Here is a 27,204-nt window from a genome sequence, read left to right as displayed (position 1 = left end):
CCGATGTGCAGGTTGGTGCCTTGCATGGTTTCCTCCGGAATCGGTGTATTGAGTGTGTGTGTGTGTGTGTGTGTGTGTGTGTGTGTGTGTGTGTGTGTGTGTGTGTGTGTGTGTGTGTGTGTGTGTGTGTGTGTGTGTGTGTGTGTGTGTGTGTGTGTGTGTGTGTGTGTGAATGGGTCAATCTATGCAAAGCACTTTGGATAAAAGTGTGATATAAATGCATCATTTTACTCACCAGCAGAACAGAGAGCAGCTCATCTACGTAGATCCTCTCTGTCGCTATCAACTCTTTCATGATGTGGCTGTAGAGAGAGAGAGAATGTTAAAATCTACTCTAAAGCGACACCTAGTGGACAGTGTGAGCATTGCGGCGTACAGGCCCTCCTCCAAAACAGATATTTTTGTCCTGTATTTACTCAAGATAATAATAAGGGTAATAATAATAATAATAATAATAATAATAATAATAAAGCTTTATTTGTATAGCACCTTTCATGACATGAAATGCAGCTCAAAGTGCTTTACAGAGCAGAAAATGAAGCACAGTTACTTAACAGAAAAAATAAAATACACATGAATACAATAAAGCAGAACAATAAAAACATAAAACATTGAAGAACAATTTCAGAACAGTGTGGACGTCAATAGCATCAAAGAGATAAAAAAATAATTCAGCTAAAAGCAAGAGTAAAGAAATAGGTCTTGAGCTGTGCTTTAAAGCTATCCACAGAGGCTGCCTGTCTTAGGTGTAGTGGGAGTTTATTCCAAACTGTCGGTCCGTAGAAGCAGAAAGCTGCTTCACCATATTTTTTATATTTCATTTTAGGCACATCGAGTAGGTCAGCACTAGAAGACCTGAGTGGGCGGTTTGGAACGTATCTATGCAGGCAGTCATAGAGGTACGAAGGTGCCAGACCATTTAGAGCTTTATAAACAAGTAAAATAATTTTAAAATCAATCCTAAAAACAACCGGGAACCAGTGTAGCGACGCTAAGACTGGAGTAATATGTTCTCTCATCTTAGCTTTAGTTAAAACTCTGGCTGCCGCATTTTGAACAAGTTGCAAACTGTCAGTTGTTTTCTTTGGCAGACCAGAGAGAAGTGCGTTGCAGTAATCAAGCCGAGAGAAAACAAAAGCGTGGATCAGCGTTTTTGCATCGTCCAATGTTAGATAGGCTCTAATTCGCGCAATATTTCTAAGGTGAAAGAAGGCAATCTTGGTGACATGATTAATGTGTGTATTAAAATTCAATTCAGCGTCAATGATCACTCCCAGGTTCTTTACAGAAGTGTTACTTTCTTTAGACAGGTTACCAAGTCTACTTATTATTGATTCTCTCTGCGCAGTAGAACCAATTATGAGAACTTCTGTCTTGTCCTCATTTAGTTTGAGAAAGTTCTCACTCATCCAGCATTTTATGCTAGACACACACGTCAGCAATGGGTCTAGAGCACAGGGGTCGTCCGGAGCTACCGAAAGGTACAGCTGGGTGTCATCAGCATAGAAATGGAAATTCACACCGTGAGCGGAAATAAGTTCTCCCAGCGGCAGTATATAGAGGGAGAATAATAAAGGACCAAGAATTGAGCCCTGTGGAATACCAGAGCAGATGTTGTGTTTGTTTGACTCAAAGTCAGCTAGATTAACAAAGTAGCTTCTGCCTGTTAGGTAGGAGTAAAACCAGGACAAAGCTGTGCCTGACAGCCCTACCCAGTGTTCCAGATGACACAGAATCCCAAGGGGGGACCGGTATGGATGCAATATATTTAGCCACTTTATTTTTGGGATGTTATTAGAGGCACAAATATTCAAAAATATAAAAAAACATATCTCTGCTGTCGGGCAGAAACCAACTATACCCAAAATATTATCTTTTCAGGAAATACAAAAAAGAAAAAAGAAGAAAGAAAAAAAAACATGTTTTTAGAACAACACATTTGGTTATATTTGTACACACTCAGAGTTACAGACCAGTAAGGGTCCATTTGGTTCTATTTGTACACACTCAGAGTTGGAGACCTAAGGGTCTATTTATTTTGGACCACTGGTGGTCCGCGAGCCCGGCGTTGAGAACCAGTGCATTAGTATGTTCTTAAAGGACAACTCCGCCCTAAATAACATCTAGGCTCATTTTCCTACTTATATTGATCCCAAATGACTGTCCATTGGGTCTATTAGGCAGAAATGCTCCTGTTGTCCAGTTTCCCCAGCAGAACCCAGCAGCCCTCATAGCTTAGAGTGGAGCACATAAGCCTATCGCTTTTACACTATTTGTTGCAGTCAAAAGTGTTTTTTTGTTTTGTTTTCATGAACATGTTACTAGCTGCCATTACAAACACATCCATGCCTTGGTTGTCCCACACAAGCCGCCATGGTCTTCTAAACAGATGTTAGGCTGTTCCCGGAAAAGCATGCTGTGATTGGCCAGTAGAGTCACTTTGATTGGCAGTTGTGCCGAATGCTCACCCCAAAACCTGATTTACAATACTGTGGCGGCTCATTTTGGACAACCAAGTCATGGATTTGTTTGCTATGACAACTAGTAACACATTCATACAAAATAAAAAACAGGCTTATGGGCTCCAAGCTATGAGGGCTGCTGGGTTCTGCTGGGGAAACTGGACAGGAGAATTTCTGCCTAATAGACCCCATGGAAAGTCTTTTGGTATCAATATAAGTAGGAATATGAGCCTAGATTTTATTTAGGGTAGTAGTAGTTCCATTTGTACACTCTCAGAGCCCTAACCCTATATGGGGGTCCTTGAAATTGAAACGTTTGAGAATACATTCTCTTCTTCAAAGTTTTGATTTATTTTAATATCCTGGAGGAAAAAAAAGCATTGCATTCATGGATGAGGAAGGTCAAAGGTGAAAGGTTGCGTACCGTGTGACCTGCTCGGGGTTCTCCTCTGCCTCGGAGTCGGTGTCGGGGGCGGGGCCGTACAGACAGCTGCGGTTGCCTTGGTAGTCGTGCATCACTTCGATCTGACGGGAGACGTACAGTACGCACATGACACAACACAGCCATTAGATACAGTACAGGTAGAAATGCTGGATATGATGCACAATATGCCATCTCTAGACCAGTGGTTCTTAACCTTTTCAGGCCGCGACCCACAAAATAATCATATTTTAACAGACGAGCACTAAGAGTTGAGGCATTACATTTTGTATAACACGGTTCTATTGTGAAAATAGCAGATCAACATGCTCACAACCCCTCGCAGCATGTAGATTGGCTATTTTCACAATTTCTGCCTCTAATATTTGACAATTTGGCCAATGTTTAATTTGACATTTTAGAGGTATTAAAAGGTCCTTAAATTGTCACTAGAAATGTGCAGATACCCTATACACTTTGTTTACCGTTGAGGGAGAAAACAATGATGCACATTAAGTTAATCATCTGGGGACCCCCCAAAATAATTTGAGGACGCCCCTGGGGGTCCCGACCCACAGGCTGAGAACCAATGCTCTAATTTTAATTTCATGTTATTATTTATATTTGTATACATACGCGGGGGTTCGGAATACCGATGTTTACTTGTCGGAATAGCGGGGTCTATCAAAAAATGGAAGAACCCCGCTATTCCGATGAATAGAAGTCAATCATCGGAATAGCGGGGCTTTGAAATGGGAGGTAGTCCCCCCTTTCACTTACCCCTATGGCTTAAAAATAATAAGCACACGCACGGATACATACAGTACTGTGTGTGTGTGTGTGTGTGTGTGTGTGTGTGTGTGTGTGTGTGTGTGTGTGTGTGTGTGTGTGTGTGTGTGTGTGTGTGTGTGTGTGTGTGTGTGTGTGTGTGTGTGTGTGTGTGTGTGTGTGCGCGAGCGCGCGCATGCACGCTTAGAGGAAGCCTTTATGACCAAAGCCATTAAATACCAGACGCTCCTCCAAACCATCACAGAGCAAGGCTATATAGCTGCAATCTACTTGTGTTCATCTTTGGCAGCCTTGGACATAAGTTGGTTGTAAAAGGCTTGGTTGTAAAACAACTTGGGATGCCAAAAAAAGCAGCTAAACGGCTTGCAAGATTCTGTGCAATCTCTTCTACTATTGGTAGTCGTCAAATATGGCAAAGACATTATTACTTATACCCTTGAAGGGTGTGTGGGTATTGGATATTTGTCCAAGATTAGCTGACTGTACATTATTTACAGCACCTTGTAATATTTGTGTCCTTGTATTGTATCTGTGGACATAAATAAATGATTGTGTGTGTGTGTGTGCGTGCGTGCGTGCGCGCGCGTGTGTGCGTGCGTGTGTGCGTGCGTCTATCCCTTCAGGATAGAAAGGTTTCACCAGAAGATAAAAGTGATCACTCTCAATATAATGTTTTATTGATTTGCAATGATCCTTCCCTCTAAGGGGACATGTGTAGGCCTAAACCATGGCAAGGTCAAGAATTCAGGTCTGTGCTGTTGTCTTGGGCTCTTGGTCTTTTGCTCTCTTGGGTAATGTATCCATGCTGGTTATTATAGCCACAGACTGTAAGGTTATAGCATGTATGGCCTGCCGCTGTCCACCGGCGAAGGTCCTGAAACATTTATGAATCGATGCTTGTAGAGCGGTGTGTGTGCTGTCCTTGATTTGTCCATTCTATCACGACTGGCAATTCTGTTTTCTTTTCACAAGCCTTCAGAACAAGCTTGTGTTGCTTGGTTCAGTAAGTGGCAATTTGTGTTCATTATGGGATATCAGCTATTTTGCATTCATGAATTTTTAAATTATTTCATCATAAGAGCTCCTCGAGAATGCTCTCCCCCCTCTGCGCCGAGCGTCTAGCTGCAACCTGGAAGCGAGGCTGAATGATTGGATAATTCCAGGGCAACAACGAATGCAAGATGGTAATTTGTTCATCACATGCCCCCCTAACCTTGTTTATTCACTAAGACTGGTAAACACAGTTGCAGGAGGATAGATTACTGTCAACTAGATACTCCTCTCCTGCGAACAAGAATTGTACAGTCCCGCTGGAATTCCCCGACTGTCTGCCTGTTGTTCTGTGAACCGACTGAAGTGCCGATGCTTTCCGCAGCGTTTGGGTTTACCAGATGATTTACAATATCCCCTCAACCGCACATTCTACAAAACCATCCACAGTAATAATGTTGGACGGCTGTGTCTCCCATAGATATACACATAGATACCAAAGTGGCCTCTGTTGGTCATTGGAGTAAAGTGTCAACAACAGAGTTGCCATATATGGGCGTGTTAGGATTGAGGAATCGGAAATGGGTTCCATCACGTTTGGAGCTGTTTCTGGAACTGGTTTTTATCACATTGTCAGAGCAGGCATGAAGACCTCACCTCTGCTATATAACTACAATACCGGTGGTTCTCAAACCTTTTAATTTCAAGGACGAAAATAACTCTGAGATTGTACAAATGGACCCGTAAGGGTTCATTTGGTTTCATTTGTACACTCTGAGTTACAGATCTGTAAGGGTCCATTGTTTGCCCATGTACAGTATGTCTACTGAAGCAAGAGGTCTCTCGCTGAATTCTCAACCAGTTTGATGGATTGGTTTGTTACAAATGCCAGACATGAACTGTAGCTATGTTGAATTAAAAACCTTATCTTACATAGACAGTAACAGTAATGGTTATAAAGCAACCAAGAAACAAAACAGTTTTAGTCTCATGTATTTATATACAACTCAATATTTCTTGCAGTGGAATCATATTATGGCAAGTGTCCCCTGCCAATATGGCGGCAGACATTGACATACGACCACCAGTCTGCCACAACGTGGCGTCCTCTACGTATTTATGTCTATGGTGTTTCGCCCACCATGTTTGACACTGTGAGTTCCTTAATCTAATCTTGGCTGAGATCCCCAGCCAAAGCTCTAGCTTTGAGCAGACAGCTTGGCTTGTCAATTCTGCCTTGACATTTTAGCAGCAGCACTGCTTGGTTGTTCTGCCAGGAAGATGTGTAGCTGTGGTCTGCATTGATTGGTCAGCTGCCACGTAACCCTGAGGGGTGGATGAGTAGCCATCAATCAATCAGCATAAGCTTATTACCAGCTCTTGGTCCTTGCCATGAACTTGTATATCATCACTGTCTGTCAGGAAGAAACCTTGATCTCAATATTTCATCTTTTTATGTTTTTTATTTTATTTTTCCTTCATAAATGAATGCCTGACATTGCCTCGAATGCCCGACACACACAGGTCATGTCCTAGTATGAGCGAATAGGGGAAGGGGATCGTTGTCACGTGATTCTCTCGGTCAACAAAGGTTTTCTGTTTGACCCCGGGCAAAAACGTGGATGTGTGTTTCAAAGAATAATGATTATTGGCATAATCGCGGAAAGTTTAAAATATTTGGCGGTGCCGTTTTAATTTTTCACAAGATCAGTGGTTGTTGCGATAACCTGCACTACAACACTTCACCCCATGTTGCGCTATGACGAAATAAACCCATAAAATGTAACAGTGTGTACGTTCCATAATGCAATTCCAATGGAGAAAGCTGTGTTGTTTTCACCCGGTGAAGGAATGGCGGATTCGGAAGCCCAGAAATACCCCTATGTGTGTGTGTCTCAAAGAATTCTTCCTTGTATGACAGTGACACGCAAAAGTAGTGAGAATAGCTGTTCTTACAATCTCACCACACGCCACGATGTGACATACTGTGAGCTTGTAGATTTTCAAATACGTTCCTTTTTTTTACAATTTGTGAAAAGTTTCACAAATGCCATGCCTAAAATAGGGGAAGTGGTTAAAGGGATATTTCACTTTCAAAAAACATTTGATCATTTTATGGTCTAGTCAGGCTTTTGGGAGCACCCTTAACAGTTTTTAATTTGCTTAATTCCGTATTTAACACCCATTATTACGATAACTTTCTTCGTTTATTTTGAATAATTCTTTGGGAAAATGGAAAAAATGTAATACAATAAAAAATTATTAAAAATAAATGAAAAAAGTTATCGAAAACACATGGCCAGCTCACGAATTAGGAGGGTAGTATGAGTCAACGGAAATAATAATGGGTGTTTTTAATTTATCTATCATGGTTAACTCATACAGTGCCAGGCGACTTTTAGAGCAACTTTCTCACTATGGAGTTCCCTGCCAAGCGACTTTGAGCGACTTTTACTTAGAAAACCCAATTAAATCTAGTAAACATGATTTCAATCGCGATTTTGCATGTTCCACCCCCCATACAACCCCATCTTTCAAACATGGCAGCCATTTTTGTTTACATCTGAAGAAAACATTATGGCTGATAAATCATGAATGCCTGAACGGATTTCCAATCTTTTTTTTTGGTTTGAAAGCTGTGAACAGCCTGCACAAACATGGTGCATGATCTGTGCATGGGCGTGCATGATCTGTGCACTATAAATTACATGGGAGTCTATGGAGGCTTCTGGCACTAGTGCCACTCGAGGGGCATTTTAAATTGGCAGTAAGTGAGTTAAGGGGAGACATGGCAGGTGAAAACATGTAAAAAATCAAAATGTAAAAAAATGAGATTTTTTACTATTTTGCTTCCTAAACATGCCTTCTTTCAAACAAATGCAAAATTAACGTTCAAAATACACATATAGATGTTCATTTCATATGTGAAAGTGCCGAGTTAACAGCATTTGTTTTCATACATATTTTACAAAATATAGATATATATAGACAATAAAAAATAAATAAAAGATGAATCAAAGAAACATGGCCTCCTCACGTATTAGGAGGACAGTATGAGTCACCAGAACCGAGGACAGGTGTTTTTGATATATCATTCATAGTCTGATTTACATCACATTATATCACAAAAAACATGGCGAAAATGGGTTTTTTATGACTGTTGACACTATTTTATGATTTATGGAGTGATAAAAAGAGATATCCAAAATCCCCTCTGTAATTTTTTTTGTCTCTAATATGTTAAGAAAGGGAAACAATAATTTTGAACCTGGCATTATCCAATCTTCAGATTTATGTACCTAAAAAGTATGCAAATTAGGCATTATTAGCGCATATAATGCCTCATTTGCATATCTGAACATATAATTTCAGAAAACTTGTAATTCAAAAAATCTTAGTCTTGATGTAAGTAATCAACTGGAAAAGTTTCATAGTTGTAGCTATTAGTTATTTTTTTTACCCTATTCACCTGTAGTGTCTCGCCTTAAAATGGAGTTTGAAGTTACAAGGAGCCCTGGACGGGGAGGCCCTGTTAACATTTACATCAAATATCTAAATACTGAATGAAGCAAATTAACTGCTTCATTCAGGGTGTTCATAAAAGCCTGATTAGACGATAAAATGACCAAAAGTTTTTTTTAAAGTGAAATATCCCTTTTAGTCTGTCTGTGGGTTTAATAAATACATAACCAATGAAAAGTATTATCAGTAGACTAAATAATGACTACAAAGGCACTGGGCTTCTTTTCCCTGTTTCTCTGAAAAGTAAGAGTTTCGTTTTCAACCCCGCAGAGACCATAATGCGCACCTTGGGCTGGCTATTGTTCCTCCTGGCGGCCCTTTTACCAGGAAGCAGGTCGAAGGAGAACTTGGAGTTCAGCACGTTAAAGTCCACACCTGAGGGTGAGTACACACACAGACACATCACAAGTACTGTAGTATCTAGAAAACTATGACGAGAAAACTAGGCTACTATCTAAAACAGGGGTCTTCAACAGGGGGTCCGGGGTCCTCAGAGTTACTACAGGGGGGCCCTCAAATCCTTGTGTGATAGGATAATTCTTTTAATTTAACAACTTGAACCCTCGCATCCCTACTCCGTGGAGAACTCCAGCCAAAAATAGCAGATCTACAAGCTCTCAATGGCTCGCGCTGCGAGGCATTGAGAGCTTGTAGATCGGCTATTTTCAGCAAATGGGTTTGGTGTAGAGATATAAAAAAAAAAGAGCAGACCAAGTACAGAGTGAAAGGTCATGTTTACAGTGAATGTCTGAAAATACACATTAACATGAATCCAACATACACTGATCACAAGTCTATGAATGTATCTATGACATCGATGAAAGTCTGCATCACACATTTATACAATATGTAGAGGGGGTCCCTGCTTCATCTCTCTCTCAGCTAAGGGGTCCTTCCTTGGCCTGAAAACGTTGAAGACCCCTGATCTAAGACTATGACGAATACCATGTCTAGGGGAGAAGAGGGGAGACTTGCATCGTGAGGTCAGGTCAGGCTCAGGCCGCGGGGCCACCGGCTGGATGGGTCTGACCTGGACGTCCGCCAGCTTCCTCAGACACTGCTCTCTGTTCCTCATCATGGTCTGCACCGAGGACAGCTTCTCTGACACCATGGAGATCTGGGACTGGGGGAGGATGGAGGAGACAGACACTAAGACGGGTTCCCACAGAGGTTCTGTTGGGGATTCAAACCCACAACCTGTCTGGCCCACATCACTGCCACAGGCCAAGGGATTGGGGATCATGTTCTGTGTGTGTGTGTGTGTGTGTGTGTGTGTGTGTGTGTGTGTGTGTGTGTGTGTGTGTGTGTGTGTGTGTGTGTGTGTGTGTGTGTGTGTGTGTGCGTGTGTGTGTGTGTGTGTGGGTACGTGCGTGCGTGCGTGCGTGCGTGCGTGCGTGCGTGTCCTTTTCCACCAAAATAACTTTGGTTTGAGAACTGGTTCCGTTTTGGATTCTTGGAACCTTGGTGCTTTCACGGAACCGGCGTCCATTTTTTTTGGTTCCAGTTCCGAAACAACTTTTTGGGTTTCTGAACCAATTCATTTTCAGTGGAAACACTCTGAACTGGTTGAATATTAGGCAGGAGAAAAAAAAAAAAGAAGCGGTTCAACCCCAGTGGAAAAGCGGCCGGTGTGTGTGTGTGTGTGTGTGTGTGTGTGTGTGTGTGTGTGTGTGTGTGTGTTTATAAATACATTTCTATCAAAAGAGAACTTCCCATATTGTTGCACAAGAGAAAAAACGACCCACAAGTTATGACATAACCCTTGCATCTTCCAATGGCTATTTTAATGCGAGTGACATGTCAGGCCATTACAAAGGTTGCTTTGTAGTTTGCAATGCTTTCTCAAGCACACACCAACATTTGTTAGAGACACTTATAGGTATAGACAGGATTTGGAGGGACCTGTTGAAGATAGTTTTAGAAATGTGTTTATGGACTAAATGCAATGTTTAATTATAGCACTGTCACTTTAAGACAACATGACATTGACCATTGTCATAGGTGTCATCCCTAATTAATTGAATAAATGATTTTGGGCACAACCCATGCAAGTGCATTTCAGGTAGACAGACACACCTGCATTCAGATTCTGATTAGTTTGTTGAACCCAACTTGATGCCAACTATTGTTCCACCTCCCCTTTCCCCTGATTTTAGTATTGTTAAACGTATAGGTAATAATGTATTCGCACCACAGGGCCCAGCTAAACAGGAGGTGCTTATTGGACTAAATACTGCAACTATTGATTCTTCCCTTAGAAAGAGGTATTACCTGTAGCTGGGGAGTGAGTATGGCTTCAAACTCCAAGCTCAGGATGTCCTGGGTGTTTTTGAGGGCGGATGGCGCCCTCTCCTGGTGGCAGATCAGGCTCTGCAGGGCCTCCTGGGCTCCCTCTCTGGTCTGGAAGCGGTCCACCATCTGACTGGCTAGCAGGTAGGCTGCCTCGTCACACCACCGCAGAGCCTGCACGCACACACACACACACACACATGCACGTACGTACGCACACACATGCACGTACGTACGCACGCACAAAGAGAGAGAGGGGATGACGCACATCAACGTAGACATAATATGCACACACATGTACACAGGTAAAACATATGCATGCATCAACATACTTACACACAAAGCAGGACGTAGAAGAACAAGCACTCACTCACTCAGTCACCCACCCACTCACTCACTCACTCACTCACTCACTCACTCACTCACTCACTCACCCATCCACCCTCCCACACACACACCAACTCACACACACACACACACACACACCAACTCACTCACTCACTCACTCACTCACTCACTCACTCACAATCACACATACAAATATGAGATTATAAACAATGATACAATCTATATATATGTTGCCATAACCTGGCTCACGATGAGACATGACAAAAAGAGAGGGATACACGGATAACTTAAAACCCAAAGATGATTTATTTACAAACAACAAATGCAGATATAAATTAACAAAATCGTCATGGGGTGTGTTAAAGTCTGTAGAATCAGTGGTGTAGTACAACCCTTTCAACCCTTTTCCAGAGGGTATCAATCAAGGTCCATTATTTATTGGGCATTTGAGCCACGGATCGATTTTGTCCACAATTCCATGCTGTATTGATGAGGTACCAATAGGAGAGATGACAGGCAAATGTTGATCAAAAGAACAATTCTTCTAAATTCTCTAATATTGTGTAGACTTCTTGTAAATTAAATAATGCAGATGTTTAACAATAATTTAACTCTAGGGTCCATTGAGTTTCATTTTACACTCTCAAGAGTTAAAGGACAACTTTGTTTGTTTTTTTACAATATTTTAGATTGTAAAAAGAGAAAAGAAAAGATGAGTGTTTCATTTACTGCTTTCTATTGTTTTAGCCATTTTAGCGATTTTGATTTCAGTGGGATGGGGGCATGCGTACAAGTGAATAAATGTGTCTTTTTAGACACGATAAGCCGGCGATTTCTTTAATACTATTTACAGTAACACTATAGCCCCCAAGTCACATCTGCCCATGAAGGATTGTGGTGCATCTTGGGAATGGGCTTATTGTGTCTAAAAATACATATTTCGCAGCTTGTACACATGCCCCCACCCACTGAAATCAACATAATTAAAATTGCTAATTTCTCTGATTATAATCTAAAATATGAAACATTGTTGTAAAAAAAAACAAAGTTGGCCTATTTTGGTTACCAACTCTCCATCATTTAGCTGGGGACCACCTGGAACCCCCACTGGCTGAGAACCATTGGTGTAGTAGGTGAGTGGACATTGGTAGAGTATGGCGAGTGAAGGGGTGCTGGATGCAGAAACCAAAAGACAGACAGACACCAAACCAAATGTGCAAGGAGGAGGGAGGTATGAGACAGAGACAGGAATGGAGTCTGCTCTTCAGGCCAGAGCTGATGCCCTCCGCGGCTACGCCTACCTGGCTGGCACCTGGAACACAAACCAAGACAAAAAGACAAGCACTGGCAGACAAGAGTGGGAGGGAGGGCCGTCACAATAACAATAATTATACATCGTTTATCACATACCCAGCCTTTCTTTACCCTGGGTGGATGATAAAAGCACCTCCTAGAGGGTAATAATATGGATCAGCCCTAGGACTGATATAGGATTGATAAGGCAGCCGACAAATCCGTGCAAGCTAAAGAGCACAGATTTACTCAATTGTCTCTGTGAATCTAAATTTAAATGTGGGGCATGAACAACGGAGAAAACCAGCGTTGACAACAAACCTATGCCCAATGCTTTGAAAAGTAATACTGAAACGTCCACCCAGATCGTCTCGCCAATCGTCTGGCTAAGCGAGACAACCGCACGCTGAACTTTTGATGCAAGCGAACCTCACAGAATGACATGTTGCAATTTGCAGATCAAAAGCAATTTTCTTGTTGTCTTTGTGAATTAATAAGGCTTAAGGCCCATTCCCACTGGGCCAGCAGATATTTTTTATCTGTATCTTACCATCCACTTGAATGGAGACAGATATTTTTTATCTGTTTATCTGGCCCAGTGGGAATGGGCCTTTATGGTTATTGAAAAATTATTGGGCACAGCTGCATCAGTTCTTTCCTGTGGGTTGGACTGGCACTTCGTCCGGTAACCTTTGGCAATGACGATTACCTGGCTGATAATGTTAGCTATTGTGAGAGCTCAGTACAGTCTGAATGAAGCATTTGTCTTTTCCTCTCAATTGCGTACATGAGCATGTGTTTGGATGTTCTGTGTGTGTCTGTGTGTCTGTTGTGTGTGTAAGCATGCACAAGAGTATCTGTATCCATGCTTGTGTGCATGCATGTACTGTACATGCATGCTTGTTTTTGCTTGCGTATACTGTCCTGTGCATGCGTGCGTGCGTACCTCCTCCAGCCGTAGCAGCAGGTCGTGTGCACGTGTGAGCGAGGCGCGCTTGGTGCGTATGGCGTTGGTGATGACGTCACAGTGGTGGCGCAGCTCGTTGCAGCGCTGGACGATGAGTGCCAGAGCATAGTGGTGGTTGGCTGCCAGCTGGTGGCCATGCAGAATCACCAGCTGGGCATGGCCCATCTCCTCCTGCACACACACACACACACACACACACACACGGTGAGCGATAGTTTAAAATTAGCGATCAACATTATTTTCCATATGAACAGTTTTACTTCAACCTCGAAGAAATACTGCATTGCGGTTGTGTGCCTCCGCCAACCAGTTGCAGTTTACTGTACGTCCATGTCTATCCAGACTTAATCTCGCATCACCAGACTTTCCACCTCGGAGGAAAGCCTGGTATTCGTTCTAAACCGAGCCGTGTGATCCGGTTTAGAATAAAGGTGGAAAAGAACAGTGGTTCCGGTTTAGACTAGATTTCCGGGGGAGGCTGGTTCACAAGGCTAGTTCCGGTTGGCGTAGCATGAGTTTATTCTCGCTAGTCTTGCTATGAGTTAGAATAAAAGATGAACATAACAAACGATTATTATACCAAAAGAAATTAAACTATTATACCAATTTATACCAATGTTAAACTAGGGGAATCATTTTGGAGGTTCCGGTCGGAGGTTTCGGCCGCCTGGTGACGTAAAGTTCTTTCCACATGCTGTTCATCCCAAAAGGTTATGTAGTCAGTAGTGTTCCAAACTCTTGGCTACACCCACACTAGTCTATATGCTAATAACTACAACAGAGGAATACAGAATAGATTTACTGCAGAGACTAAGAACAGCAGAGTGGAGGAGGAGAGGTCTAAGGGGATGTAAGGGAACGTGTACAGGCAGTGAAGGTTTGTTCAATAAGGATTTTTATTGTTACATCTACGTAGTACGGTTCCCATACCAGGAAGCAAGGCAACCAGTGAGGATGCTCTCGGTGGTACCTCTGTAGAAGGCCCGTAGGATCTTGGGCCGGAGACCCAACTTGGTATGGTCATCTGAGGTAAAACCTCCTTCCTTTTGTGTATATCACAGCAGGTGAGTGGAATTTGAAGTCGTTGACCCTCTAATGCCGCACTGTCGATGTACATGGGGGAGTGTACCCTCTGTCCACAATTCTTTGGTCTTGTCGATGTTGAGAGCCAGGTTGTGGCAACTTTTCAACCTCTCCTGTAGGCTAGTCTGTGATAAGGCTCTCACATCAGCAAACCTGACCACTAAGTTGGAGCTGTGCATGCCCACACAGTCATTGTGTGCAGGGACTAGTGGAGGAGACTCTGAACACAGTCCTGGGGGGCCCCAGTGTTGAGGGTCAAGGGGGCAGAGGTGTTGAAGCCGATCCTCATCACCTGACAACGCTCTGACGAAAAGTCCAGGATGCAAAGGCTGCTGAGCTGTAATCTACATAAAATACATCATTCTGGCAATCTGATATTGATCAGCTATTTCAAGTCATTTAAACTAGTTAACATGCTTTTTTTTCCTGCACGTGAATTATTGTAGCTGATATGAGGCTGTGTTGTAAATGTCCAATGAACTCCAGTTCACTCAACATACTGTATGTGAGTTTATGTACTGTAGCTCACCGGTTAGCAGGCGTTCGGGATGAATACCCTGGAGTTGGAAGATTCAGTCAAAGGAGTTCAGAGGTTGAATAAACCATGGGAAAACCTGAACAGAACATCAAAGCCAAGCTACTCTAGCTGATGACACTAGTGTTTGTTGCTAAGCAGTAAACCGGACGGAATGGTGACAGGGCTTTTTTGTAAGTCGATATATATTTCCATCATCAAATAACATGCAGCTCTGTGTCAGCCCTGATATAAATACACAAAGGCAGTCGTGTTTGTGAGCCTGTGATGAAGATGAAGTCATCAGAAAATTAATCATTCTTATGATGATTATATTTTGTAACTGCAAATCATTGTGGAAAATAATAAACTTTTGCACTTCGTGGGTAGGGCTGGTATTAGGGAAGCAATGCTCAAACTCCACAGACAGTCTCTCCCCAAATCCCTTTGTAAAAGTCCCTATACTGTAGCCCCATCTGTGATCTGCCCCTCCATTGTAGCTCCAGGACTTGGGTCAAATAAAGAGTCCATCTTTTTGACCAATTTCTGAATGTCGTATCAAAAATATAACGGTAGTCCTGGGATCCTCCAGTCTGTAGTTTCGTGGTGGTCAAACTAAAATACTGTGTGTGTGTGTGTGTGTGTGTGTGTGTGTGTGTGTGTGTGTGTGTGTGTGTGTGTGTGTGTGTGTGTGTGTGTGTGTGTGTGTGTGTGTGTGTGTGTGTGTGTGTGTGTGTGTGTGTGTGTGTGTGTGTGTGTGTGTGTGTGTGTGTGTCCTGAGAGACCTGAGCGTCTTTGTCCAGTGCCTCCAGGTCCTTCAGTATCTGTTCAGTTTGAACAACGTTGGTTCCTACTGACGGGATGCCTTTCTCCTGAGCAGAGACCTTCTCCAGAACCTCCTCCATCTGCACACACACACACACACACACACACACACACACACACACACACACACACACACACACACACACACACACACACAAGCATATTGTCACTGTCAGGCAGCAAACCTTGTAGCTCCAAGTTTCAAATCTGTATGTTTTTTTCGTAAAGTAAAGCCCTGCTTTATCATACAAGATTGTCGCACAAGACAAGTGAAAACAGCTGATCTACAAGGTCTACTTGTAGATCGGCTGTTTTCTCTATTTTAAATCATTTTTAAAAAGATGAATGCAAAACTAACGGTTTTGGACATACAAGGTTTCAACCCAACAACAACGATGTGCACACGCATATTATACAATAGACAACGAAAAAATATGAAGCAATGTTAATTTTGTTGCCTAAATTTGAAAAATGCTTGTTGATGACCTTTTTTCACTGACGGAAACGAAATAAAAACTAAGCGATAATGACTAAAACTAAGACTAAATATATTGAAAATTTCGTCACAACAACATGTGTGTGGATGTGTGTGCATGTGTGCGTGTGCGCTGTGTGTGTGTGTGTGTGTGTGTGTGTGTGTGTGTGTGTGTGTGTGTGTGTGTGTGTGTGTGTGTGTGTGTGTGTGTGTGTGTGTGTGTGTGTGTGTGTGTGTGTGTGTGTGTGTGTGTGTGTGTGTGTGTGTGTGTGTGTGTGCGTGCACCTGTTGGAAGTTGATTTCATAGCACAGCAGTTGATGGTACTGCTGCAGTTTCATGTGGTGTTTCTCAAAGAAGCCATCAAACGCCTCCTCCATGTCTCTGAGCTGAGCCAGGAGCCTACACACACACACACACACACACACACACACACACACACACACACACACACACACACACACGCACACACACGCACACAGACACATGCACAGCAATCAATTAAACAGAGCTCACAACACACAAATCAATGAAGGTACATAATACATGATACATCATGACATATAGGCTACATGCACACACTGATGCTTAAATCGTCTGCCCTACTGCATAATGGTCTAATGGTGCCTACTGTATTGTACTTGTGCTTAAAGGAGCTATAGTCAACTTTTTCTTGAAAAACGGACGTTAAAATAAAAATAATGTTTAGAAAATATTTTATTAAAAAAAATATGCTTCATATATGAGTTTCTGTTCAAAAATGTCCACAAAAAGCGTAAAATAATGATAAAACAATCATTTTGGCCGCGTAGGACCGTACGCTGTTTACATCCCTCTTCTATTCTTTTATATGGATTGATAAGGCTGCGTTACATTTCATTGCGCATTTCAGCCAATCGCGTCACTGGCTGAGGCGTTGCCTTGTCTTGTTTTCCAAGCATTGGTGCGTTTGCATTGATAGTAATAAACAGATTGATGATGAAAATATAACTTTTTATGTCCTGTTTATGCACTCAATGGGCTAATTTTCTGGTATCTGTAAACACCACTGACACCCAGGACCACAGTTGGGAACCAATGGTTTACATATCAGATATTGTTGATTAATGGTGTTCTTTACCATTATTGGTATTGGCAAGTAATATTGCTATAGAGTAAGTATTGATTTACTGTGTATATGGGTACACCTCATTCAGGTCAGAGTCTAATGCCACTATTGAAGTTGATCTGTGGTGGAGTTCCATTGAAGCTTTTCATACCGAGCAAATACATTTTGTGGGTTACCATACAAATTACATTTCAAAACTTTGAATTATTTTAACACATTGCCAGGTCTATATTGCAATCATACAGTATGTGGCATTTAGTATGCTTTGCCCAATGACAGGCAAAGTTTTTATATTTAGCTATCGTTCATGATGTTGGCTCCATGATGTCAACGTACAGTTTTCACCCTCATTTCATGCCGTGCAGCAATGCATTTTTGTTAAATATTTCCCATAATGTTTGCTTTTATAACTAGATTAGTAGTCTAGCTGTTATGCTCTGCTCTGTATATGAGGTCACACTCTGCCACCATTGAAAGTAATATGATTGATGAAAATAACTCCACAGATAAATACATTGATAGTTAGTTTGGAACCAGTAGACAAGGTTCTGGCCTGGGTGACCAATAACCATTTGGTTCCATTTCACTGAGGTAAATTAGCAATCAGTTGTAAATTGTGGGTCCCTGAAATTAAAACATGAAATGGGTGTACAATATGTGGTCTAGTATGGATCAAAATTGTGATGAGGTGAGAATCACTAGCATGACAAGCTAAAAAGCTAGACCTAGGCTAGCCATATCAAGATATCTAATATGGCCCAATTGTGAAAGAAGTCTCAAATAAAACGTAATATTTAGCTGCAATGCAATATTAGATAATGCCAATGCATGTTACAAAATTAATTACTCTACCACAAACGGTTCATTAATCACTTGACTTTCTTCAAAGTCTATTTACTCTCAAATACGTTTGCTTCTCATTGATTCATTCAACAAAAACAATGAAACACATGGCTGAAATTCGTCCCAACATGGCAACCCGCGTCTAAAGCGCGATGCCACATTCGGCCACTAGGGGGCGCACTTTCCTAATTACATAAAATGTAAATATAGCCCGTTTTTCTAGAAAAAGTTGACTATAGCTCCTTTAAATGTAAATAATTCATGATTTGTGATTATTATGATTCAGCTCGGCTCAATCTGGTACCCCCCTCTGGACCGCTGTGCCAAAAGAACAACTGAAAGAGGTATGTGTGAGTAAGACCAGACCAAGAGATTTTGTCTTTGTAATTTCATATTTCAGGAAAAGGGAAAACAAAAGCTTTGTTGTGAGAACAAAGACATCATGATGACTGCTCCCGGTTAGAGTTCAATAGGTGACAACTCCAGCCCGGGAATAAAAGCTGTGTTGTTAACAACTTTCTTAAGCGATCCAGTAGCCGAGTGGTTAGGTTATAGGGCGCATACTACAATTCCTGACAGCGAGTCCCTGGACCATTTTCTGTCATTCCCTCTGTGTGTATTTTCTGTACTTTTTCTCAGTATCTTGCTGCCCACTCTCATTATTGTTTTGAGCCTGACCCTTCAGCTGTGTGTGTAAGAAGGCTCTATCTCTCCCCCCACACACACCACACACCACACACTATCCCAACTCCACCACCTCCACATTCTCATCTGCAATGCACTCCTATTCAGAGATGAGGCAAGAAATCCTGAGCCCCCTGGCACCTTGGCCTCCGGGCCCAGTAATAATGTTAAACTAAATGAGAGGCACACAAATACCCATTTTATTGACCAAGAATGAGTACTCAAGGATACTGCAGTGCAGTAGCAGTTTTTTTGCAACAATGTTTAGCATTTTATTGCGACCTAAAACGGCACATGCTGACTCCGTCTGGACGTGTACAATTTCTTACGGTCTATATGTTTGCCGCTCTGACAACATGCCCTGACGTCACTGTGATGTCAGGGGAACCACTCTAACAGAATGGGTTTGCCACTCTGACATCACGCTCTGGCTTCACTGTGATGTCTGGCTGGTTCTACAGACAGGGATCTCCATATATGGGCATAAAAGGGTATGTCATAGACATCATAGGACTTTCACATAACGAAAAACAAGTAAACATGTTTGGGCTCTCACAGCATATCTCCATATACAGTACATGGATCTCCATATATGGGTACCAGGGGTCTCCATATATGGGTAACTTGTCCGATATACATCACTGGCCAGATGGCAAAGAATTGGCACGACCGTCGCATGTCGCCCTGAGGCGTCTTACTAGTAATCATGTATGACAACTTAACAACGTTTAAGCCTTTAAGCAAAGTGTTACCTGGTAGTTATATTGTGCTGTTTCACTGACACTTAACACACTATAAACATTGTTATAAGTTGTCATACATGATTATAAACATTTATAACGAGTGTTATTATGCCCTATAAGCGTATTATAATGCATTACAAATGTGATTATAATGTATTATAGAGGTGACCTTTAAGTAAAAGTGTTACCGACTGCTTTGTTTTGCATGCTTGAAGCTTATAGACAGGCCCGGTGCCACGGGGGGGGGCTGCTGGGGCATTGCACCCTCAGTTGCAAGTCGTGCACCTTCAGTTTATATTCTATGTAAAGTCAAGAAAACATCAAAAACAAGACAAATGTTGTCTGAATATTATTATTGTCATAGAGATTACAATAACAGTATTGAAACACAGTTGCCCCCTATAATAATTATTTGATTATTATTACTCCCATCTAATCCGCAATTTAAAATCACCTAAACCACAGAGCAGTAGCAGCGGCTGTTATTTCAGCTCCCAAAAACTGGCATCTGTTGTAGGTATTATAGATAATAAAAAGAATGTTCATTATTACTAGCCTATATAAACCAGGTCAACCTGGTTGTGCCAGACCCCCTGTCTGTCATCATCATTTATGACATCATGCCTTTTGTAGGCATGTCATCATCATGTCATCATCATATATACCCTTTATATAGAAAACCCGGACCGACATTTGCTTATGTAGGCCTACCCATTTCATGGGTCTGGCAAAAATATGTGCCCCTGCCCCCCTCACAATTTTCAATAGCCCCCTTAGTCATTTCATCCTGCAGCCGGCCCTGCTTACAGAATAATGATTTTATTCACTTCACTATCTACTAGCTACCACTGTGTTGCCTTGTTGCACTGCTTGCATTGAATGCACTCTGTGACTGTATGATGGATTTCACTTCACTGTGCAATGGTGAGAGTCGATCTAACAATTAAGACTATGTTCAATTCAACCTACTTGGATTAAAATTAATTGGATTAATTTCAACATTATTTATTTAGTTTTCACGTAAAAGGGCCATAGTTAGCCAGAAGCAAATTTGCATCTGTAGTCCCTGAACCGAATACTATGGCTGTACTACACCTTTTTTCCAGTGAATTCTATCCACAAAGCTTGGCCTTGTGTCCGCCCTGAGACTAGAGAGATAGATTAGATAAATACCTTTATTATCCCACTGGGGAAGATCAGTCGCCCTGGGAGGTTGGGGGTTCAATCACCGGCTGAGTCATACAAAATACTATAAAAATGGTACTCGATGCCTCTCTGGTAGGCTCTCAGCATCAAGGGTTGATCCTTGATTCTGATTGGCTGGTTTCCGTTTAGTAGACGTGATAGATGTGACAGTATTTGACGTGAAAGTATTTGTAACTGTTTTAGAAAAGCAATAAGCCACACAAGGTATCAGTTTACTTCGATTTTATAATGGCTAAGAGCAGCGTTGTGTAAAGTAACTAAGTACATTTACTCAAGTGCTGTACTTAAGTACAAATCTTAGATATTTTTACTTTACTTGAGTATTTCCCATTTTCAATACTTTTACTTCTACTCCACTACATCTCAGAGACAAATATTGTACTCCACTACAATTATTTAAAACTTTAGTATCTAGTTACTTTGTAGATTTTGATTATTCCAAAACCTACATTAAAACTCATTTACTGCCTATGACAAGTATGACGAGTTATATAAATGGGTCCACTCTGCCTATGACAAGTATGACGAGTTATCAATTAGCTTTAATAACTATAAAACAAAAAAGTATGATCGCCGATTCGCCGTCCATAGCGCTCTATGGACAGGCGCTATTCACAAAAAACGGATCCAGATGTTCCAAACCGGAAATGGGGGGGCGGGACAACGACGCCTGTATCCTGTCTGCCAAAATGCCATCCGGTTTAATGTTATGCAACGTCCACGCTGCGCTCAATCGGTTTCGCTTTGGGAAATGGAAGGCTGTTGTGTTTTGTTGCTTACCGTGACTGGATCGTATTGTGAATGGAATCGGTGAACCATCGCGCAATGGATTCGCGCGCGCGCCCACGTTAAAGGTAGGCAAAATCCTGGCGGTGTGGACCCTCAGAAGGGGTCTTAAAATGGGGGTAAATGAGTTAACCACTTCAGCCTTATATACATTTCGGCCATTTGAAAACAGCTGTTCTACAAGCTCATAATGTGTCACGAATCACGATGAGACGTATATTTTCAAAAGATTTGTACTTTTACTCAGGTACATTTTGAATACAGGACTTTTATTTGTAACAGTATTTCTATATTGCAATATTGATTAATTAAAAATACTCCCTAACCCTAACTTATTACTTTATTAGTCTTGGGCTGCAATTAAAGATGAATTTATTTGTGATCATTGCCTCTATTACTGTTTTCGATTAATTGAATAAGCTAAAAGTGCTTTTTGTAAATAATCAACAAATCAACGTAAAAAGATAAAAGGTTATTATTTTATAATCTACTAAAAGGCCAGATAATAGATAAAAGAAAATCTCTTTCTCCAGATATTTTTCCATTCAAGTGGCTGGTAGATACAGATAAAAAAATATATATTTATCACAGATATTCTTTTTATCTGTGATAGATATTTTTGTATCTGTATCTATCTACCATCCACTTGAATGGAATAATATCTGGAGAAAGAGATTTTTTTATCTGTTATCTGGTCCAGTGGGAATGGGCCTTTAGCCCTATATGTGGTGTTTTATGTATTGTTTATTTTATTCAAAAGTAATAATAATCAATTAGTTTGATGAACTAATTAGACTAATTTAAAGCCTCTTTCTCTCTTGCCTGCATGTTTCCATCCCTTGGTCCTTCCATACCTCTGAACAGTGCGTGTGTCTGCCTGAATGTCTCTCTCCTCCACTCCTTCTCTTTTGGATGCCTTTGCAGTCTCAAGGTTGGCCTGCAGGAGGCGTCCTTCCTTCAGCACACCCCTGATGTCATCCTGAAATAACATGACAAAGTTAAAGCACAATTGACATTTGGTAGAGGTTTGGGTCTTGTACAGGTACCTTGGCTTGTTGTGGTGTAAATCTAAATATTGGCTTGATATTGTCAATAGTTGCTCAATCGATTACAATTGATAGTCCAATAGTCTCTCCATTAAACTTACATTTCACGGTTTACAAAGTTGATTCTGCCAATGTATAAAATTGCAAACCTCAGCATTAGTTGTGTTGATTTTACACTACATTTGCTAATCCGATAAATCGTATCTTTTTGGCTCACAACTCTCATTACAAAAGGTTTATTAGGTTTTGATTCTACCGAAACGTCGTTCAATAAACAATAAAATGTTATATGGAGCATTAAAACAAGAGTGGCAAGCCTTCCTGTTTAAACTAAATTACCTTAGCCCCACCCCCTTGTTTCCCCCTATTCTGTACAAATAGTGTTTTTATAACTGCAATTATATTTGAATGTTTTCTTTGCTTGCTATTTGCTATGTCCATGAATTGAATACCAAGGACTAATTTGAGGTTCCTTTTAGGCAGGGTATTTAACTATACTTGTACTGTACTGCATTTTCTATTGTATTGACTATACTTGAAATGTTCTCCATGTTTGTTAAAACATGGAGAATAAAATATTCAATCAATCAATTACTGCATGTAGTTCAGCTCAGCTACAATATTATAGAGGGACATCCGTAGAATTGATCACAAACGTTATTACGCCATTACCAATCAAATAAAATAAAATAAAAAAACAGTCGAAGCAGGTTTCATAATTGTATATATTGGAATAAATGTTAATAAATGTGTCACAGGCGAGAGAGAGGGATAGAGGGAGAGAACCTTCATCTGCCGGTAACGGTGAGTGTGTGAGTGTAACAGGAACTCAATGGTGTTGGGATCATCTGGGAGCTCGGTGTCAGTTAACTCTGAACCAAAGCCCTGCAGAAGCTGAGCAATCTCCTTCACTGTCACCGCAAAGGTCTCTATGGCCTACACGCACATGCACACACACACACACACACACACACACACACACACACACACACACACACACACACACACACACACACACACACACACACACACACACACACACACAGAGACGCGCACACACACACAAATAGACTCAGAAACCGAAAACAACGTGCTGATGTTACGCGTTCTACCTCCATAGCATTCCCAAAAACAACTAACACAACAACAAGAAAGTCATAATTTGTGATGGTTAGCACGATGACATTATATCAGTAAGTAGATTATCCATATCCAAAGGCATGAAGACTCTTCCCTTGAGCGGTTGTGATTCTGAATTGATAGTGTGCACTACTCAGCATCCTCTACCAACCCAGCTAAACAGCATGCAGTCATAATGTACCACTGATCTCTATCCTATCCTTCTTTGTATTATTTGTAAGATTCTGAACCGTATGAATCACAGCAGAGTTGTGTACCTTGCGGAGGACAACCCAGTCACTCTGGCAGTACTCCACCGTCCCTGTGAATTCACCGGCCAGGTGGTTCTCATCGATGTAGCGGAGCAGGTCCCCCACCGAGCTTAGCATCACCACCTGGTACAAGAACAACACACAAGGCAGCTTGTAGTAGTTCAAAGGATTGGCACGCTCAACTCACATTTTGTTTTTATTGTTGCCAGGTGCATTATTAAACAATAACATCTGCACTCATGAAAAATAATAAGTTCCAATGTTTCAAAAACTATTTTAACAGCAATTCCTCATTCAGTCCTTTAGGGAATTCAGTCTGGGGAGTGACTCCAAAATGTCTCTCTGTAGTAAATAACAGTCCTCTCCTCTTACCAAGGGATTCACTGCAATCCCTGCAATCTCAGCCCACAAACCTCATGTCCTATGGGATGGTTTCTATAGGAAGTGCATTTTCATGAAATGACTCAAATTCGCTTATGGGGGGATTTCTTTTTTTCATACTTTGTTGTAGCTACATTGATGGTATATATATATATATATATATATATATATATATATATATATATATATTGTTTTGTTTTCTCTGGTGCTTTTGTGATGCTGAACTAGCAATGTTTATGAACTGGGATACCCTCTACCTGCTGGCTTGATGTTACTGCACACAGACGTGTGATAACGGAGATTAAGTGCATGCCCTTTGGAGTTTGTCTGAATCCGGAGTTTGTAAATAGTTAATCAGATCAGGCATACACTAGAGAGTACTGTAGATCATGGACATTTACATACTTTTGTTTGCTTATATTTCTCTGGGAATCAGTGGATCAGTGAATCAGTGAATCAGTGGATCAGTGATCATGATCGTGTCAGAAATCTTTAGCAACAAAGATCACATACGTACTGTATAACTGAAAACAAGGGTACAGTATCTGCTGGAGGAATTGCACCTAGAACCTTCTGTTACATTATGGTCACTCTGACTACAATAAGCCGGAATAAGATAATCATCTAGATGTAAATATATACTGTAATAGACTGGAATGTGATCCGCACACTGATAAACCATGAACATCCGCTCCCCCCCCCCCTCCTTTTGCGAGTGTCCCTTTCTCACCGGCATCTTTAACAGGAAGTCGTCCTGGCTGAAGCGGAAGCCCAGGTCCGTGCTGGAGGTGGGGCTGGGGGTGGAGCTCAGCAGACCTGTGGGGCGGAGCACCAGGACCAGGTGCAAGTTACCTGGAAAAGAGGTCTGGGAGGGAAAGGAAAGGAAAGGAAAGGAAAGGAAAGGAAAGTTAAAAATTATAATTCAAAAACTATAAACTATAAACTTTACTTTTTTTTATTACAATGGTAGGTCAACGCCAAACAATTAAGGATAGACGAGGACGAGAGGGATCAATCAGTTGTCTACATAACGCCGGAGAAATTCCAGTATTCTTGCCTATTTCTTTTCTTTTTTCTTTTACTATTTTAAGACAGTAGGAAGAGGGAGATATTAATGGAATACCTATCCCATTACAATCTCCCTTTTCATAGGAAGAAGGCAGGATTCAGTGCAGATTCAAAGGCTAGCCTACCGCCACATGAGGTCGTCTTAACCATTTCACTTTCACCAGACACAATCGGGGTCCAATCAAGCACCAAATTCCTGCATGCTGCAGAATTAGCAGGCTGCTGTGTCAATGTTATTTAGCGGGGATCTAGCGCGCTTTACGTAGAAGTCTGACAGTCAGCTTTCCTGACACTCTCTGCTTCCTTTATCTCCTCTCTCTATCAATCTGCCACTCTATGCCTATTCTCTGGTTCTTCTTGTGCACAAAGCACATCTGTCTGTCCCTGTCCCCACTTGCCCTGTTCCCATCACTTCTCTACAAACTGACAGAACAAATAACTGATTTTCTAGCCTGACAATATGTTAATTGGGAGCGATTAACTCAACTATAATTCAGGCTTTTATAATGTGTTCTATTCCAGTGTTTCTCAAACTTTTACATTTCAAGGTCTCCCCTTAACCCTGAAAGTCTACAGTTAAAGACAATTTATACCCCCTTAAAGGATTTGGGTTCCTTTAAGGTCCCTGGAATCCACTTTGAGAACCAATGAATTTCCATATTCTGTCTGTCTGTATGTCAATCTGTCTGTCTATCTGCCTGTCGATCTATATGAGTCGATATTATAGCCAAGGAGGTGTCGAAAGTGGTATATTTCATCATGTCACGTGCCAATCCTTTTCTTTCTCTCTCTTTCTGTCAACTCTCTTTATCACCCCACCTCTCACCATCTGTCTATCACTCGTCCATCAACTCTCCCAAATAACTCATCATCCCATTGCTCCATCCTTCCTCTCCTCCCCATCACTTACCCTGCCTCCCATCTTCAGCCAGTGTAAATCCATGTTGAGTGTGAGTGAGTACAGAGCATGTGGTTAGTTAGAGGATTTTAATGATTCGACTCAAGACAATCGACAACTTTTATACTGCAGTGCTTGGAGTAGCACAAAGCCCTTGCAGATATACTGCATCGGGAGTCGTGACAGTTCAAAAGGGGGCAAGTGTGTTTAGGTTTTTTGGATAGATGCCCACCCCCCTTCCAAACTTTGAGATGTCTGCGTTCTTTGCAGACACTAAAAAACTGTGGTTTAAAGTGACTAAGTACATGTACTCAAGTACACTCGCTAGCTACGTACTCTACTTTCAAAACATTTTTATACGGTTTGTATACCTGTGAAATGAGATATGCTGCACAACGAATACTGGTACTTTTACTTTTGGTACCTAAAGTATATTTTGATCATGCCAACGCTTTTGTAGCCTACTTTTACTAAAGTACATTTGAACACAGGACTTCTACTTCTACATTGCAGTATTGATACTTTTAAGTTAAGTAAAACATGTGAGTAGCCTACTTCTCCCATCAGTGGGAATTCATGGTGAATTCGGCTTCTAGAAAAACAGTTTGTACCTGCGTTGTGTGGGGCATACTGTAGCCTGTTCATTATTTATGAATTGTAGCCTATTCCGAATAACACAGAAGGACACGTTTAGCTTTTAGACAGACACTACACTGCAAATGGCAGCTCCTATGCTAGTAGGCTGCTACTCTGGTTGTGCACCTGCTGTGAGTTGCTGACCAAACACAATAAAAACACACATACACACAAATACACACGTTTGTCATTGGCCTGTCCTGGAGCCTTACCCACTCACGCAGTAGCTACAATACCACATCTTAGTGTGATTACTTCTTGTACACCACATATAGGCTACAAAAAGTGAATATTACAATATTAGTTTGCAATGTACATGCATAAACCCTATGCCGCAGTATAATATTGTTAACTCTGCCCTAATCTGTCTGCCCCCCTCACTCTCTCTCTCTCTCTCTCTCTCTCTCTCTCTCTCTCTCTCTCTCTCTCTCCATCATC

The 27,204-nt window shown here is 41.4% G+C and overlaps 1 protein-coding gene across 1 annotated transcript in view; it reads right to left on the bottom strand.

The window, feature by feature from the left end:
• Positions 1-27,204, bottom strand: part of LOC308303961 (proto-oncogene DBL-like) — a gene marked incomplete at its 5' end in the record, with an annotated part of 47,531 nt that overhangs the window by 20,174 nt on the left and 153 nt on the right. The window contains 12 exons of the mRNA XM_080748507.1: positions 236-302; positions 2,887-2,987; positions 8,471-8,559; positions 9,130-9,307; positions 10,456-10,647; positions 13,061-13,252; positions 15,464-15,583; positions 16,264-16,378; positions 22,201-22,325; positions 23,179-23,328; positions 23,790-23,906; positions 24,895-25,029. Coding sequence (XP_080604633.1) covers positions 236-302; positions 2,887-2,987; positions 8,471-8,559; positions 9,130-9,307; positions 10,456-10,647; positions 13,061-13,252; positions 15,464-15,583; positions 16,264-16,378; positions 22,201-22,325; positions 23,179-23,328; positions 23,790-23,906; positions 24,895-25,029 — 1,581 coding nt within the window. The remainder of the gene's footprint in view (positions 1-235; positions 303-2,886; positions 2,988-8,470; positions 8,560-9,129; positions 9,308-10,455; positions 10,648-13,060; positions 13,253-15,463; positions 15,584-16,263; positions 16,379-22,200; positions 22,326-23,178; positions 23,329-23,789; positions 23,907-24,894; positions 25,030-27,204) is intronic.

The sequence above is a fragment of the Nannobrachium achirus genome (genome assembly GCF_963921795.1).
Source record: "Nannobrachium achirus genome assembly, chromosome: 19".
In the NCBI taxonomy this organism is placed as follows: Eukaryota; Metazoa; Chordata; class Actinopteri; order Myctophiformes; family Myctophidae; genus Nannobrachium; species Nannobrachium achirus.
The sequence above is the reverse complement of the archived record's forward strand: the minus strand, read 5'-3'. Positions and strand labels throughout refer to the sequence as shown.